Source organism: Mustela nivalis, assembly GCF_964662115.1.
Source record: "Mustela nivalis genome assembly, chromosome: X".
In the NCBI taxonomy this organism is placed as follows: domain Eukaryota; kingdom Metazoa; phylum Chordata; class Mammalia; order Carnivora; family Mustelidae; genus Mustela; species Mustela nivalis.
The window spans coordinates 132,123,405-132,139,698 of record NC_139040.1 but is presented as its reverse complement, the minus strand read 5'-3'; the positions used below and the strand labels follow the sequence as shown (position 1 = coordinate 132,139,698).

The 16,294-nt window shown below is 49.2% G+C and overlaps 1 protein-coding gene across 2 annotated transcripts in view; it reads left to right on the top strand.

Annotated features, from left to right (window-relative positions):
* Positions 1-15,209, top strand: part of LOC309855798 (CD99 antigen-like) — a 31,230-nt gene extending 16,021 nt beyond the window's left edge. The window contains exons 3-10 of one of the 2 annotated variants that reach the window (XR_014306994.1): positions 351-395; positions 1,512-1,559; positions 2,240-2,308; positions 3,902-3,946; positions 5,417-5,500; positions 6,881-6,994; positions 10,171-12,547; positions 14,640-15,209. Coding sequence is in view for 1 of the 2 variants with exons in the window: in XM_082716466.1 (XP_082572592.1) it covers positions 351-395; positions 1,512-1,559; positions 2,240-2,308; positions 3,902-3,946; positions 5,417-5,500; positions 6,881-6,994; positions 12,491-12,547; positions 14,640-14,665 (488 nt within the window). In the remaining variant the exon portion in view is untranslated. The remainder of the gene's footprint in view (positions 1-350; positions 396-1,511; positions 1,560-2,239; positions 2,309-3,901; positions 3,947-5,416; positions 5,501-6,880; positions 6,995-10,170; positions 12,548-14,639) is intronic. The other variant, XM_082716466.1, reaches the window with a different exon arrangement.
* The last annotated feature ends 1,085 nt before the right edge of the window (positions 15,210-16,294 follow it).

Sequence of the window (16,294 nt, the reverse complement as noted above, 5' to 3'; positions counted from 1 at the left end):
CCATCTGAACGTAGTGAGTGTGTCGAGCGTGGACCCGGGAAGGGACTCACGTCGGGGGAGGAAAAGCCAGACGCTCTGGGTAGAGGGAGGAAACCTTCCCAGTGCAAAGACCCCGCTGCTCTTGGTCTCAGCAAGGGCTGCGTCCAGCATCAGGCTGTGTACCCGTCCACGGGGGTCCTGTAGGGCTCAGAATTCACGCTCCAGTCCCTGTGCACTGCCGGAGCCATGGGGGCTGTGTGTGGGGTGATTGTGACATTCTTTGACTATTTTTAGAGCACCTAGGGCATTCTTGAGAGGTGGTACAGTTTCTCAGCCACGGGTTTTGCTGATTCGATGTCTTTTCTCTCTAGACAGGGAGAAGAAGCCCACGCCACCGCCCAAGAGACCCAGCGCTGGTAAGAAGCCAACGGGCCTGGTGGGCACAGCAGAGAACGTCTGCCGGACCCCTCTCTGGGCTCGAGATGTAGACAACCACAGAGACAAGTGGTTTCGGGGCTCTGGGTGCAGACTGGTTGCTCCCGGAGCCATGCTGTCGACGTTGGCCACCGGGTGCCATGTTTTTTGGGCAAGACTGAGGTCTGACGGGTCTTGGGGATGATTTCGGGTCGCCTAGACAGTGTGTGTCTGGAGGGCTTGCTCTGTGTTTGGATGTGCGTTGCATAGGAGAAGCACTTTTTGGAGCTGACATGCCGGTACAACCCATGAGCAAACCCAGTCTCCAGCCTCTAGGACACACCTACCCGTTCCAGGCGGGGTTCCTTCCAAATGAAAGTCGAAACCGGGAACAAGGGTCTGATCGTTGCTTCTTGGCCAACCAGACGTCAGAATCATGGCGCTCTGACCGCTGTTTTTTTTTTTTTTAATTTGTTTTTAACGGAATCAGTTTGTTGAGGAACAGGGCTCCCGGCCAGAATGTCCCATCAGAAGTGAAAGGGTAGCACCTGCCGTGTTCAGACCCGTGTCCTTGCGCGGCACGGGGGGGTGAAAAGGTTTTTGGATTAGAGATTGTTGAAAACCGGAATGGCCGCCGTAGTTCAGTGCCTTGCGATGGGCAGATCCGCCAACGTCCCATCAACGTAGCAGGAAATTGGAAAGGGGTCATAATACCAAAGAAGCCCATGATGGCGGCAGGAAGGGTCCCATCATTTCGTTGAGGGCCTTCGGTTGTAGGTGCACAAATCTGGCCCCATTTCTGCATCCAGCACATCGTGTCTGCCTTACGGAGGCTGGCCACGTGGGAGGGATGGTTTTGGACAGGACGGTAACGGTGGGCAGAGTTGGAATCTGAGCTTGGCCCGCGTGGTGCCAGGGATGGGTACAGTGCCTTTTTGGGGGTTTTGTTTTGTCTCTTGGTCCTCTTCTTGGAGAGGCCACGAATTTGGCACTTCTGTTTAGTCAGACTGGTATTCGCAGTCGTGTTTGGGGAGGTGGGGAGGCAGGGGCTCCTCCGTGGCTTAGGGAGCTGAATTCCTTCCTGCGTCGTCAGTGTTAACAGTCGGTTTCCCTTGTAGACGATGACGGGTTCAGTCTGGAAGATGCGCTCGGCGGGGAAGGACACAGTAAGTACCTTTGGGAAGTCTCCTGGGTGGCCGGCTTGGTTAGGGTCACCAAATGATCATCGTTCCCAAGAACCTTGTGCCTCTCAAGTCAGAACCAGCTGTTACCATGAAGACATGGGGAGTGGTGTGTTGTTGTTGGCTTTTGTTGGGTTTCTGGTTTCTGCTTGTTTTTGCTTTTATTTAAAAAAAAAATAAATAAAAGGGCTTCTAGCCTTTGCAGTGGCATAAGCTTAATGTGAACACCCTTGCCAGGGCAAGTGACCAACCGGTGCATTCATTCAGCTATAGTCCTACCCTTGCTGGAATGGTTTGTGGCCGCCATATTGGAATTCTCAAGAGAGTTTGAATGAGGGGCCCTACTTTTTATTTTGCACTGGGTTCCACAAATTCTGTATCTGGTCCAGGCACTTGCTTCAGTTTCTAACAAAAATTTATACAACTGTTGGAACGGTCCAGTTCTCTTGGAGGTAGGTAGGGCACCTGGATGATGATGGAAAGAAATGGGCTGGTGGCTGTGTTTAGTGGTCTCCACCAGGAGAAAGGATACACGGCCCTTTGTAGGTGTTTGGGAAACCATCTGTAGGAAAATGGATGTGTTTTATTTCTTGTCTTTTGGGTTTTTTTGTTTTTTTTTTTTGCTGACTCCTCACAAATGCAACATTTGTGTTTTTTACCAACAGATGACCCAGTACCACCGAATCCACCCAAACCTCAGCCTTACCCAAAACCCAACCAGCCGGGATCTTCTGGTAAGACCCCTTCCCTGAACGCACACTGTGAACTTCTCAGAGTACGGTGGTCTCCCTGTCGGCTGAGAAGTCGTCCTGTCAGATCAACGTAGCCTTCATGGGGGGGGGGGCTCCTAGGGACAAGGCCCTTTCCATGTTCCAGGAGTGGGACATGAGTTCTCGAAAAGGTATTTTTGGTTTGGATTTGACTTTTTTGGTGGCATGTATTTCCGAAATGTAAGGAAATATATTGGGCGTGTCATGGCCACGTCTGGTTTCTCTTTTGTGCGTGGCTTGCTTGTGTCTCTGGTTCTGGGGTACATTTGAGGAAAACGGGCATGTCCTGCCTGGTCTAGAAGCCCACGTCACCCACGTACAAATCCTTCTTTTCAGTCATTTATGATGAAAACATTTCTTCCCTTATTTTAGCCTTTGGGTATTTTTCGCAGTGGTTTTTGGCAAGTGGTCTTGGAATGTGTGTGCGCGTATGTGTGTTTTCCCCGTGGGATCTTTTGTGTTCGAATGGGCTCCCCTGCGTCTTGGTGGCTCTCTGTTTTTTCCTTTTAATTGAGCACTCACTGAGTCATTGTCTGTCATCCCTCTGGGGAGAAAGAAAAACCTCCCTTTATTGTCACTTGAATGGTTTCCAATGAGAAATCAATTTGCAGAGTGCCGACCATTTGCAAAATTGAGCTTTTTTGCTTTGGAATCCGCTTTCTGTCCTTTCTCATTGCCGTTCCTATAAACGTTCCTTCTAAATTGCTTTTGCTTGTTGGTGTTTGTTTCTGTGAATCCATTGTATGCCCATTATTTTTCTGCTTATTTCTGGGATATGGAAATGAATTTCATACGTCTTTCCTCATGGGCCACTTAATGATGAATCCTTATTACCTGTTAATAACTTTGTCTTCATCGTTTAGTGTTTAATGAAAAGACTATCATATTATTTGCAAGTGATCTTTAAATCAAATGTATTTTTTTACGTTTATATTGTCTCGTTCTTTCCAGTTTTCTTGTATTTGAATCTTTGTGCCTTGGCTAGAAAGCTGATATTAAATTTCATGACTGTTCATCAATGCATAGGAGCATTTTTTTTTTTCTTTTAACCCGTGAGATCCACTGAACGATGTCTTTCTGCAGAATACGTCCTTGACTTCCTGGAATAAACCATATTGAGTGATGATAGGTCTCGTTAAACTGATGCATTAAATCTGATGCGTATCAGCTAGCTACTGCTGCGTAACAAACCATGCATGAACCCAGGGTCCTTTAAAATTTTTTTTAAATTGTTGTGTCTCAGAGTGCTTGGGGGGCTCAGTCTATTGGGCATCTGACTCTTGGTTTCAGCTCACGTCATGATCTCAAGGTCGTGAGATTGAGTCCCCCATCTGGGTCAGGGTCCACGTGGAGTCTGCTTAAGATTCTCTCTTTACCCTCCCCCCCCCCCCGCCCCTGCTCATGCTCTTTTTCTCTCTCAGTCTCTAAAATACAAAAATGAAATCTTAAAAAAAAATTTGTTTTGTATGTGTCAGCAAGTTTGGGGCCAGGCATGGCTGATCTCGACCCTCCTGACTGTTCCAACACGGCAAGTGACATTGTGTTTTTGTCTCCCAGGTGGCTTTTCGGATTCCGATCTCATTGATGGAGCTTCAGATGGAGGTAGAGTTATGGGTTCTCTTTCCTCCTTATCACACTCCTGCTGTCCACAAGGCCGTCGGGGTCGACAGTCTGACCCTCAGTGAAGTCACAGTCAGTTGCTTGGAAATCTCTTCCTACCTCCACCTCAAGGATGAGGACTGTTCAGACCTGCCCCACCAGGGCCGGTCCCTGGTTGCTGTGCTGATGGTTCAGGGAGCTACCCACCATATACATGGGGCTCACTGCACCTTTCTCAGACATCTCCTGAGCGCCCCAGTCACCTGTGTTTGCTTGGTGACTGTTGGGTGTCATCAGTGGCGTGTGTCTTGTTATTTCGTGAACGTTGAAATGAAAGCAGGTTCTCCACCCCTCTCTTTAAAACCTTAGCTTAGAGTAGGGTCCAGAGCAGTACTTAGATATAATGCATCTTGTCTATATAAATAAGAATTTAAGTTTACAATAATATAATAATGTCTTTATAGTAGTTAGAATATATTAATATTTATGATGTGTACCTGTAGCTGGTCTTAATATACACTTACAGATCACCCTTTACCAGCACAGGTTTGGTCTGCATGGGTCCATTTATTTCAATAAATACAATATAATCTAGTAAATGTATTTTTTCTCCCTCATGATTTTTCTTTTTTTCTTTTTTCTTATGAATTTCTTAATCACATGTTCTCTTTCTTCCCTAGCTTAACTTGATTGTAACAGCACTTTATTGTAATAGTGCAGTACATATGGGACTCCTGGGTGCCTCAGTTGGCTAAGTGGCTGCCTTTGGCTCAGGTCATGATCTCGGGTTCCTGGGATCGAGTCCTACATTGGGCTTCTTCCTCAGTGGGGAGCCTGCTGCTCCTTCAGCTGACCTGCCTGCCTCTCCCCTTGCTTGTGTTCTCTCTCTGACAAATAAAATCTTTAAAAAAAAGAGAGAGAGAGAGAATACAGTATGTAATATAAAGAACATACAACATATGTGTTACCAACTGTTTTGTTACCAGAAAGTCAACAGAAGGTTATTAATAATTAATTAATTTGGAGGGGAATCAAAAGTTGTTTATGGATTTTTGCCTGTACCTTGGGTTGGCTTTCCTAATCCTCTTGGCGTTGTTCAAGGGGTCACCAGTACGTATCCTGGGAGTCAATAGGAACATGGCTTGGATCACCTCATAGCCATGGGCTGGGTCTTAGGTGGGCTCCGAGGCCCTGACTGGGATTCTGAGGGGTCAGAATCCATGAGGCACACAGGACGTACTGGCTCTCCTGCGGCCCACCATGAGAGCAGTGCTTTGAGTCAGGAGCTGAGCTTGTGTATCAGACAAACAGGAACGAGTCCGATGACGTTTAGCAAAGTTGGGACTCAATGGAAGGAAAGGACTCTCTGAGTTTCTTCACAGCTCAAGGTCCTGGGAGTTGATCTCTGGGATATTTTCTTTGCCAAAAATCTTCCCAACACGACTTGTCTGTAAGTCTGTTTCTCCCTTGCAGGAGGCGGTGGTGGTGGTGGTGCTGGCGGTGGCGGCGCTGGCGGCGCTGGCGGAGGAAGCCAAAATCATGACGGCGGGGAGCAGGGTATGTACATGTGGTTTCTGATGTCTTGGGTTTCTTATAGTCACTGTTAAGAAAAAGTGGAATGCAGTGGTCAAGACCAAACGTGTTGTGTTGGCTCCGTTGTCCTAAAGATGATGGCGGGCAACGTCCAACTGTGGTTGCCTTGCCCCATGCACATCCCAAGCACTCTGCTGAACTAGGTCATTGACGTTCTTGAGTAGGCTCAGCAAGGGGGTTCTGATGACACCCACACGTTAGGTTCACTCACCTTCCCACGGTGCCCTAGGAACGCTAACCCTAACCCATCTGTATTACCTGCGGTTCCCCCAGAGAAACAGAACCATTGCGATCTATCTAGATAGAGATGTAGGTATAGATCTGTGGAAAGAGTCTGATGGTAAGGAATTGTCCCCCATGATGGTAGACGCCGAGAAGTTCTGTGATCTGCTGACTGCAAGCTGGACACCAGGAGAAGCTCAGGTGTGGTTCAGTCCCACTTCAGAGGACTGGGCACCAAGAAAGCTGGGGGGGCAAGTCCCGTCCTGAGTCTCCAATCCCAAGAAGTAGGAGTGCCCATGCACAAAGGGCAGAAGAAGATGATTGCCCCATCTGTGAGCTCTGTTCCATGCAGGCCCTCTACGGGTGGATTGATGCCCATCCTCACTGGTGAAGGCCACCTGCTTCACGTAGTCTGTAGATACAGACATTAATCCTTTGCGAGAACATCCATATGGACGTACCCAGAGGGAACGTTTTTCCGGTCGTCTGGGCACCCTGGGCCCAGTCAAGTGGACACAATTACCCTTCACAGCATCCTTGACTGACTCACGGAGTGGGATGTCCTGTGCTGCCACCATACTTAGAAATAGCTTAGCTGTCCACATGGCAGAGATACACGTGGTGTGAGAGTTACTGATCGCACGTGGAAACCACATTGCAGTAAATCCAACGGAAGTAGCAAAGGGGATCAGCAGCTTTGATGTTCCGAAAATGTGTGAAGAGGATGATGTCCAGGACATCCCACTCCGTGATGGGTACCCTGCTGCCTCGCCTGAGAGCTTCTGCCTCTAACTGTTAGGACCCCTGCACTGGCCACAGGATCTACCCGACACCTGTTTTACACTGGAAGCGATAGGTGTAGTCAGATGAATTCCAATACCAAGTGGGACTTTTGGGGAGCAGTATGGCTGGTTCTTCGTGTCAAGCAAACAGGCTAGAGGTGGCGTTGGAAGTTGAGCAAGACTCAGGAGTGGGGTTTCCTCCATGGTCACCCTGGGGCCCTATGTCTTGACACTCAGTCCCACCTTGTTCCGGTGGGCGAGGCTTCCAGCCACGTGTCCTGTCTGTGGTCTGCTCTCCACCAATGTTCCCAGTCATGGTTCCGTGTGTTTCTTCCCGCAGCCGACTCCCCGGGGGTAATCCCTGGCATCATTGGGGCCGTCGTCATGGCCGTGGTCGGAGCGGTCTCTAGCTTTATCGCCTACCAGAAGAAAAAGTTGTGCTTCAAAGAGAACAGTAAGGTTTTTGCGGCCGCGTCCTTCCCTTTATGCCTTACTAACTTGAAAGCTCTGCTGTCTCGAAACTAAAACAATGCAGAAGTCCCGTTGGCTTGAGACACGTGGGAGGTGGCCGATAGTTCGAGAGATTGCTGGGATTAGTGGGATTGGACTCTGTAGCTTCCGTACCGGTGCCACCCGTGTGGAGTTGTGCAAATTTTGCCAGTCAGTAACCATCCCTGTCTTTGGGTTTTCCATCTCTAAAGGGCAGAGTTGATCATCTGCACACCACCAGACTTTTGTGAGGATTCATAGGGCTGTGTGTCAAAGTCTCGACAGGTCGATTGGAGAAATGTTAGCTCTTGGAAATGTTTATTCATCCTAATTTATAACTGCGGTCATCCTCATCCCCCTTATGACAAGAGCGATGACGGTGCAGGGGGTGGTCCGCCATATTGTTTGCTCCAACCAAGGGAATTAAATTCCGAACGCGGGATGGCTGATTGCCTTTCTGGTACGACCCCGAACTGAACAGGTACTCGCAAGGGTTTGGGGGTGGGATATAAAATTTATAGGAGAATGGGGAGGTGTCCCACCCACCAGCATAGGGATCGGAACTCCAACGTTGGGTGTTTGGGTACCATACAGGCAAGAGTCCTTGAAATACATAGGATTTGCCTTGAAGTCCGTAAGTTTGGTTTCAAACATGGCTCATGTTCTTGTATCTCTGGGTTGCTCTACGTCTTGCCTTCCCTCTTGCAAGATGAACACGAGGGGTGGACTCTGATGTGGCTTTAGGGGTCCCATGGTCTGTGGGTGGAGCCTCATGCTGTCTGAACTTCTCAACCCACCTGTAGTTTCAAGTCCAGATTCGTACTTAGCTGTTGACCTCCATCTTCAAGGACCACCACCTGAGGGCTGTAGGGAAATTCACAAAAGATTTGAATAGGTGGTGATACAAAATTTGTCTATAAGGAGGGAGTCTACCCTTAATCTCCTGTCATTCTCGATTTTTAGATTCACAGACTCTGTCTGTAGCCTGAAACTGAAAGTCCCAAATGGCTTGTAGGTTCAGAGACTTAACAGAAGCTACTGTTTACCCGATTATGTCTATTTTCCACATGTGACCGGGCACCTTCCATCAGGGGCCCTCAGGAAACCATGCTCGGTTGCCTGAATGTTGAGTGTCCAGCATGTCCAAATGGATAGATGACCGAGGTCAAGGACACGCCCAAGTGGACAGATGACCATGGTCAAGGACTTGCCAAATGAAGAGCAGAATTGGTCAAGGAAATGCCCAAGTGTGAGGTCAAGGACATGCCCAAATGGAGAGAGAACCAAGGTCAAGGACGTGCCCAAGTGGACTTCATTTCTGCTTCCCTCTCCGAAAACGCTCAGCTCAGAGCCTCATGCCCAGCCAGGAGAGAAGGAAGGCATGCCTGCTAGGGAAGGATGCATGGAAAGTCTGGGCACAACGGTTTTCTGAAAATCTATAAGTGACTGTCAAATCCAATTTGGATTTCCAAATGCAGTCATATCGTGGACCTGCAAAGCCTTTCTGTCACCTTGGGTTTGAGATATATGACCCCCTTGGATGTTACGATGCCAATTTGATTTCATTTGTTGAGGCACAGGGATTTGGGGGAGGACCCAAGAATCATAATGGACTTGATGTTGTCCCGTACTTGGAATGGGATGAGGAACTTGGAAAACCAAGTGTTCTCCATCTTCCTGTCCCCCATTCCTGGCCATTCATTGACCCAGAATTTCGTACAGTCTCTCGTTCTGCATGAGCGAAGGGAACTTTCCATTGGGGTCGACTTTACCATCTTGATTTGCTTTCTGGTTTTTATGGGATTTATGATCTTTGCTGATATAGACACACAAAGAAAATGTCCCAAAAAAACCCAAAAAACAAAAACAATGCAACAAGGAAGCTGGTAGCTCTGATTTCAGTCATTAGGGACCTTAGTCTGTAGCTATAAAATGCCCATAAGACAAAGAAAATCAGGTGCTGTTTTTCAGTAAACCCCAGGATGGTATCACAGAAGAGTGAGTCATCTCTTCCACGTCCGTGAAGAGACATTTTGGTGTTCTTGACCTATTAGTCGATGAACTTGGGGTTTGTCTCCATGGCACATTTTTATAAAGTCGTAGAATTGAAGTGTTGGATTCAGACATTGGGATCGTGAACATCCTAGACCTTTTGGTGGAGTTCGTGCAGGACTGTTGGTGGGTGTTCTTGTTGGGATGATGGTTTAAAGAAGCACATACGCACGTGGACCTGTGAGCGTGGACAGTTCCTAAGAAGGATGTGGCCTTGGTGCATCCCAGTGCATTCAAGAAACCATGGTTTTTTGGGGAAAACCATGGTTCTACAAGAGTAGGTGGTTCTCCAGGACCTTGTCATCCCGTTGAATTTGGTAGGGTCTGTTGAGTTGTGCGTGAAGGTCCGTCTCCACCAACTGGGTGGTCTCTCTACGGGGAAATGCATCCATCAGATACCAGACTTCCAGCTCTACGTTCCCTGAAGTGCTTTTTAGTATCATGTTGGGAGCCGATGCCCGGAAGAGTGTCCGTGGCCAACGCGGCTTGGTAGATCTGTCCTATATTCCTGGAGATATCCGTGTGTGCCCAAGAGTTTAATGTGGCTTTTTTGCAAATGGCGCACGGTGGCCTGTTTTAAGAGCCGTCTTGGGCATGGGCTCGTGGCTGATGTGGGTGTTTGTGGATGGCTGTGTTGGCTTTGCGCGGCCAACGGCATGCATGGTGACGCACTCTGGGGCTGTCCCTTGCTGTGCACGATGCTTTCCTTCTGCATGCATGGTGGCGGATGTGGGCTCTCCCGTGTGTCCTTGTGTTATTTCCGGCAGGAGTTTGAGGTATTGCTGGGCTGACCTGCTGGCCTGTGCCTTGTCTTCCTCTCCCTGTCAGCGTCGATGCCCTACTTTCACCTCCCTCTTGTCCTTGAACTGGCTTCCGTCTCTGACCCATGCCGCCCACTGCCCCTTGGCCTTTAAGCATCGCTTTTTTAAAAAATCCTAAAAACCCCGCTGTCCTCCTGAGCACCAAGACTGTCTTTGTCAGAGCCGGCGGCTGCTGCCTGGGGCTTTTGCACGCGCCGGGACCTCTGCGGAGCTCCCCGGTCCCCTTTCCCGTCTGGCTCGGTTTTCATGTCTCGACCTTTCGTTTCAGATGAGCCGCGGCTGTAGGGACGAGCAGGAAACCGTGCGCACGCCTGGAGCTGCCCCCGTGTGATCTGGCATTTGCCCCGCTCCCTGCCGCGAGTTAGTCCGTTGCCATGGGAACGGGATGCTTCCCCCGCCCCCGCCCCGCCAGCCCACCCCAATCCCCGGATCCCGCGCATAGTAGTAGGCTATATTCATGCACAAGGAGTTTTAGGACGTGAGGAGGAATGCAGCTGTTTTCTTCTGAACTTAAATCCGAGGCAGGCAGGGTGGCAGGTCCGGGGACGGGGCTTAGTCCGTGCCTCCATCCCGCTCCCAGGCGTCGGTCAGATGCCCGTTTGCAGCGGAACGGGGCCACACGGAGGGTCCGGAGGCAGAGCCCGCGTTGCGTTTGCAGCTTTCAACGTCTGACTTTCCTGCCTCCGGAGTCCTTGTCCTCTGCACGTCTAGGAAGCAGCTCCTCGCTGTCTCTCTGACCCGTGCTATTTAAAACATAATAATAATACGGGCCTGTCCTGCTTGACTCGCTTCTCCAGTAAGGAAAGGAAAAAGAAAAAAAAAAAAATCCCATGATTTAGGAACAACCTAAAAATTTCACCGTTGTCCAATTTGAAGGTCTGTGGAGAACGGAGCGCGGCGTGTCCCCGGGCCGGAGACTCCGAGCACTCTAGATCGGCCCGTACACGGGAAATCATCCGTGACTGTTTTCCTGCCCCGGGCACGTTCCGGCTTCTTTCCCTGGGTCTCTGGAAGGTTGTGGGGTTTGCATGGGCTCTAAGTGCTTTGCTCCTGGGTCTGGTCCCCGCCCCCTCCACCGCCTCCGCCGCCTGTGGTCACCTTGGCCACCACGGGCTCTTTGTAGGATGTCCCTGCCGATCTGTCCGTTCCTGTAAAATGAGGCTTGTTCCCTGGTGGGTCTGAACCCGGTGTGTCCGCTCCCCTCCCGAGAAGGCAGCCGTCCGGGTAACTGCCTCCAGTCAGGCACGGCGGGTCGGCGGTGCCCCAGGGCTGTGGTCTCGGCTCCAAATGCACCTAACAGTCCCCAGCCACAGAGGCCCGTAAAGCTGCCCCTTCTATGACGGTCCTGCTAGGGACGAGGGGTTCTCAGCGCCGACGCAAAGCGTGTGCATTGGTTTTGTTTATTGTGAGAGACGCTGTGGGTGGCCTTTTCTGGTCGCAGGGCAGGGTGGAGAGGGTAGGATGCAGGGTGCGTCTTGTGGAACGGGGTGTCCCCTTAGGGGTAGAGGTGCATCGCGTAGGTCCCCTCTGGGCTGGCGTAGGTCCCCTCGGGGAGACGGGGAGTCTGGCTGTGCACCCCTGCTAGTCGCAAGGCCTGGGGTCTCCTTTGAATGCCGGCCCCTGCCAAGGGGTGGGAACAGGTCCAGCAAAGAGCCCGGCGGTCAGGATCTGGGGGAGGCGCCCGGGTGGCCAATTGCCGTCTGACTCACGACGCATAGCACCAGCGGTCCTGGTGTTTGGACTCCGTGCCCCGTGCGTGCTCCTTCTGGGGTCCTGCTCCCTCCAACGTCCAGCCGTGACGCCAGCACCTCGAGAAGGTTCTCCGAGGTCCAGCGGTGTGCGACGCCGACATCGAAAAGCCTCAGAAGGGCACGTGCCCTTTCCGGTGTTGTCCCCAAGGGGACGTTGCCGTGACGATGCTGCGTTCTGCCAAGCGTCCCTGTCGCACTTGGCTCTGTAGAGTCCCCCGACGGCCTGTCTTCCTGCCATCGGCGGGGAACCCCGCGTGGGCTCAGGACCTCCCTCCGGACAGGGCCGCCGGCGGTGGGATTCAGGCACACCCCCCGGGACCCGCAGGGAAGGCGTGTCACGTGTCTGCTCTGTTCTCGCCCCGAGCCGGGCGCTTTTGTACCAACGTCCCAGCTCTGTGAACCGTGTGGGGCGGCGTCCGCTCGGGGCCCCGAACCCCGAGCGTCGCCGTCCAGAAATAAAACGCCTTTTGCCCGCGACTCTGTCCGTCGTCTTGAATTCCGTCGACTTCCGGAGGGGATCCTGGATCCCGATCATGGGGAGGGGACGTGCTCGTGTGCTCGGATGCCAAAGAGAAATTTCGGGGGAAAAAAAGTTTTTTTAATTGACCAGAACAGGGAAAACCCGAAATCAAGCCAACGGGACTCGGTGAGGCCCCCTTAGCGTTCGGTTTTATATGGACAAAGCTGCCCCGAGTGGGTCTGGGCCTCCGCCCCTCCAGGTCCCGCTGACGTGGGCCGGTGGGGAGGTGAGTGGGGGCTCCCCGTGCGTGGCGGTGACATTACGGGGGGACTTCTGCGTACTGACCCCCTTGGGGTATCTTCTGTGCTTCCTTTCAGCCGACCAGGGTGAGGCCAGCACCAAGAACCAGCAGAGCACCAACGCCGACCAGCCCGGTGAGCCGCGGGGCCTGGGACCGATGTCTTCCCGGGACCACGAGCGGAACGAGGTCCACGGGGTGGTTTTATTCCTCCCAACAAGGGGAGCTTCTTGGGGTCCAAGTTAGACGCTGGACCATCGGGTCCACTTTCAAAAGCCGCGTTGGGAAAAATAAATAAATAAAAATAAGGCGTCTGTGAGCGCGTTTCCCCTATTTATAGGGACGTGGGGACGCACCTGTTTGCCCCGCGAGAGGCGGCCTGTAGGAACGGGACACGAGCGGACCCCCAGGTCAGGGTCGCGTGACCTCGTAACGAACTGTCCATTTAAGAATGGACACTTCGGGGACGTCCGTGTCTCATGGGCTGCGACGTCCCGTGGTCAACCCTAAATGAGCTGCGGAGCGAAATCGCGGCCCCAAGTCATTAAGAAAAACTACGGGAACTGGGTTGAGGAACTCACGGACGCGGAGATCGGGTGGATCAGAGACATTTTTGACGCCAGGAGGAAACGCCTTCTCCTATTTGTTTTTTCCTACTTTTCTGGGAGTTTGTATTTTTTTTTTTTTTTCTGGGAAAAGTGTGCCTTCTATATTTTCCCCCATTATTTCCTGGAGTGTGTTTCCGTTTATTTTTTCTAGGAGAAAACACCTTCTGTTTTTTCCCGTACTTTTCCTGGAGTATGTATTTTTTTTTTTCTAGGAAAAAAAAATGCCTTCTATGTTTTTTATCCGATTTTACCTGGAGTATGTTTTTGTTATTTGGTTTTTGGTTTTTTTTTAGGAGAAAAATGCCTTCTCCTATGTTTTTTTTCCTACTTTTCTAGGAATATGTCTTTGTTTTCCGTAGGAAAAAAATGCCTTCTGTATTTTTTAATCTTGTTTTTCCTGCAGTATTGTCGTTTTGTTTTGTTGGGGTTTGGGGGGTTATTTTGTAGGAGAAAATGCTTTCTCCTCTTTCTTTCTCTAGAGAAATAATGCTGTCTATGATTTTTATCCAATTTTTCCTGGAGTATGTTTTTGGTTTTGGTTTTTCTACTTGTCCTGGAGTATGTATTATTATTATTTTTTAATCTAGGAAAAGATGCCATCTTTATTTTTTAATCTTATTTTTCCTGCAGTATTGTCATTTTGTTTTGTTGGGGTTTGGGGGGTTATTTTATACGAGAAAATGCCTTCTCCTATTTCTTTACCTAGGAAAATAATGCCTTCTATGTGTTTTATCCTATTTTTCCTGGAATATGTTTTAACTTTTTTCTTTTCTTTCTTTCTTTCTTTTTTTTTTTTTTTGAAAAAATGCTTTCTCTTATTTTTTTCCCTACTTTTCCTGGAGTATGTATATTTTTTTCTGGGAAAAATATGCCTTCTATATTTTTCCCCATTTTTACCTGGAGTATGTTTTTGTTTATTTTTTCTAGGAGAAAATGCTTTCTATTTTTACCCCTACTTTTCCTGGATTATGTATTTTTTTTCTAAGAAAAAAAAAATGCCTTCTATGTTTTTTATCCTATTTTTCCTGGAGTATTTTTGTTTTGCTTTGTTTTGTTGTTTTTGGGGGGTTTTTTAGTTATTTTGTAGGAGAAAATGCCTTCTGTTTTTTTCCTTAGGGGGAAAAATGCCTTCTATATTTTTTTCTCCTATTTTTCCTGGAGTATGTTTTTATTTTTTTTGCTTTTTGTTTTTTTAGGAGAAAATTCTCTCTCCTATTTTTTCCCCTAGCTTTCCTGGAGTATGAAATTTTATTTTTCCCCTAGGAAGAAAATGCCTTCTTTATTTTTTCCTCATTATTCATGGTGTATGTTTTTATTTTTTTATTTTTTTATTTTTCTAGGAGAAAATGCCTTTTCCTATTTTTTTCCCCTCCTTTTCATGGAGTATGTATATTTTCTTCTAGGTAGAGTTGATCATACACTGAAGTTTGTTGACTCTTTTTCCCCAAGCAGGTCAGAGTCAGGATTTAGCTTTCTGTCGGGGACGGGTTTCGTGCTCACGTACCTTCTAGGGGAGTCACCCGCGTCTGAAATGTTTCAGGAGCAGCCGGTGACGTGCGGGTTTTGGGGGGAGCCGGGAATGCCTAGTAAAGTCTTCTCTCGTCTGTTTGTCCTTGACAGTTCAGTGGAGTCTTCTGGAAAAATAGAAGCTTGGCCTCGACGCACGTCCGCGACGCAATTCCCAGCAGAAGGACAAGACTCGCTGGCTGTGTCTTCCCGAAAAACACGTGCACGGGCGGCGACGGTGGCCACAGCGGGCTCCAGCCCCGTCCTGCCCACGCCTGTCCTTACATTGAGATGCTTTATTTTGACCTTGAGATGCGTCGCGCCCGTTTGCACCACGCCGGCTAGACGAAGGGGCTTCTAACGCTGCGTGTCACCTTCAGAGGGGAACTGTGCTTCCCTCTCCGGGGCTGTTAGGGCTTTCCCTGTGGGGTGGGAGACACCGATTGTCCGTGGCAGAGTCTTTCCAATACCGACCCCGCACACGTTCTCCCTCCCGGAACTCTGGGCCGTTTACCACACCCCGTGCTGACGAAACAGAACCATCCCTGCATTGACCCTCGGATACAGTGAGATAAACCTTCCACTGGTGTCCTCAAGGTTTCCTTCATTGGGTAGGATTTTTGTTTTGTTTTGTTTTGTTCTTGTTTTCCACACCGGACTAATAAATGAGAAACAAGAAACCAAGTACTTTTTTACTTAAATATTGTCCCATGGGGTGACGTTTAAAGAAGGCTGTGGAAACCAGTGGGATGGACCCCGTGGTCCCTTTTCTGAGACTGTAGGACGGACGATCAACCCAAGTGTGCCCCTGTGTTTTCGGGGATTTTCTTTCCCTGCCTACTTTCCTTTACTGGCCTTGGTACCTCGGGAATGAAGACTTCTCAGCATGCAGATACTCCCCTGCATTGCATACTTCTCTGTATTCAGACACTCCCTTGCTTGAGATGCTCTCCTGCATCAGATACTCCTGCATTGCATACTTCTCTGTATTCAGATATTCACTTGCTGGAGATACTCCTCTGCATCAGATACTCCCCTGCATTGCATAGTTTTGTGTATTCAGATACTCCCTTGCATTCAGATACTCCCCTGCATCAGATACTTCTCTATATTCCCTTCTCTATACTCCCTTGCTTTTAGATACTCCCCTGCATTGCATAGTTCTCTGTATTCAGATACTCCCTTGCTTGAGATACTCCCCGAATCATATACTCCCCGTATTGCATACTTCTCTGTGTTCAGATACTCCCTTGCATCAGATACTTTTGTACATCCAGATACTCCCCTGCATTGCATACTTCTCTGTATTCACATACTCCCTTGCTTCAGATACTCCCCTGCATTGCATACTTTTCTGTATTCAGATACACCCTTGCATTCAGATACTCCCCTGCATCAGATACTTCTATACATTCAGATACTTCCCTGTATTAGATACTTCTCAATATTCCCTTCTCTATACTCCCTTGCTTTTAGATACTCCCCCTATCCAGATACTCCCCCCATCCAGATACTCCCCTGCATTGCATACTTCTCTGTGTTCAGATACTCCCTTGCATCACATACTTTAGTATATCCAGATACTCCCCTGCATTGCATAGTTTTCTGTATTCAGATACTCCCTTGCATTCAGATACTCCCCTGCATCAGATACTACTCTATATTCCCTTCTCTATATTCCCTTGCTTTTAGATACTCCCCCATCCAGATACTCCCCTGCATTGCATACTTCTCTTTACTCAGATACTCCTTTGTATTCAGATACTCCC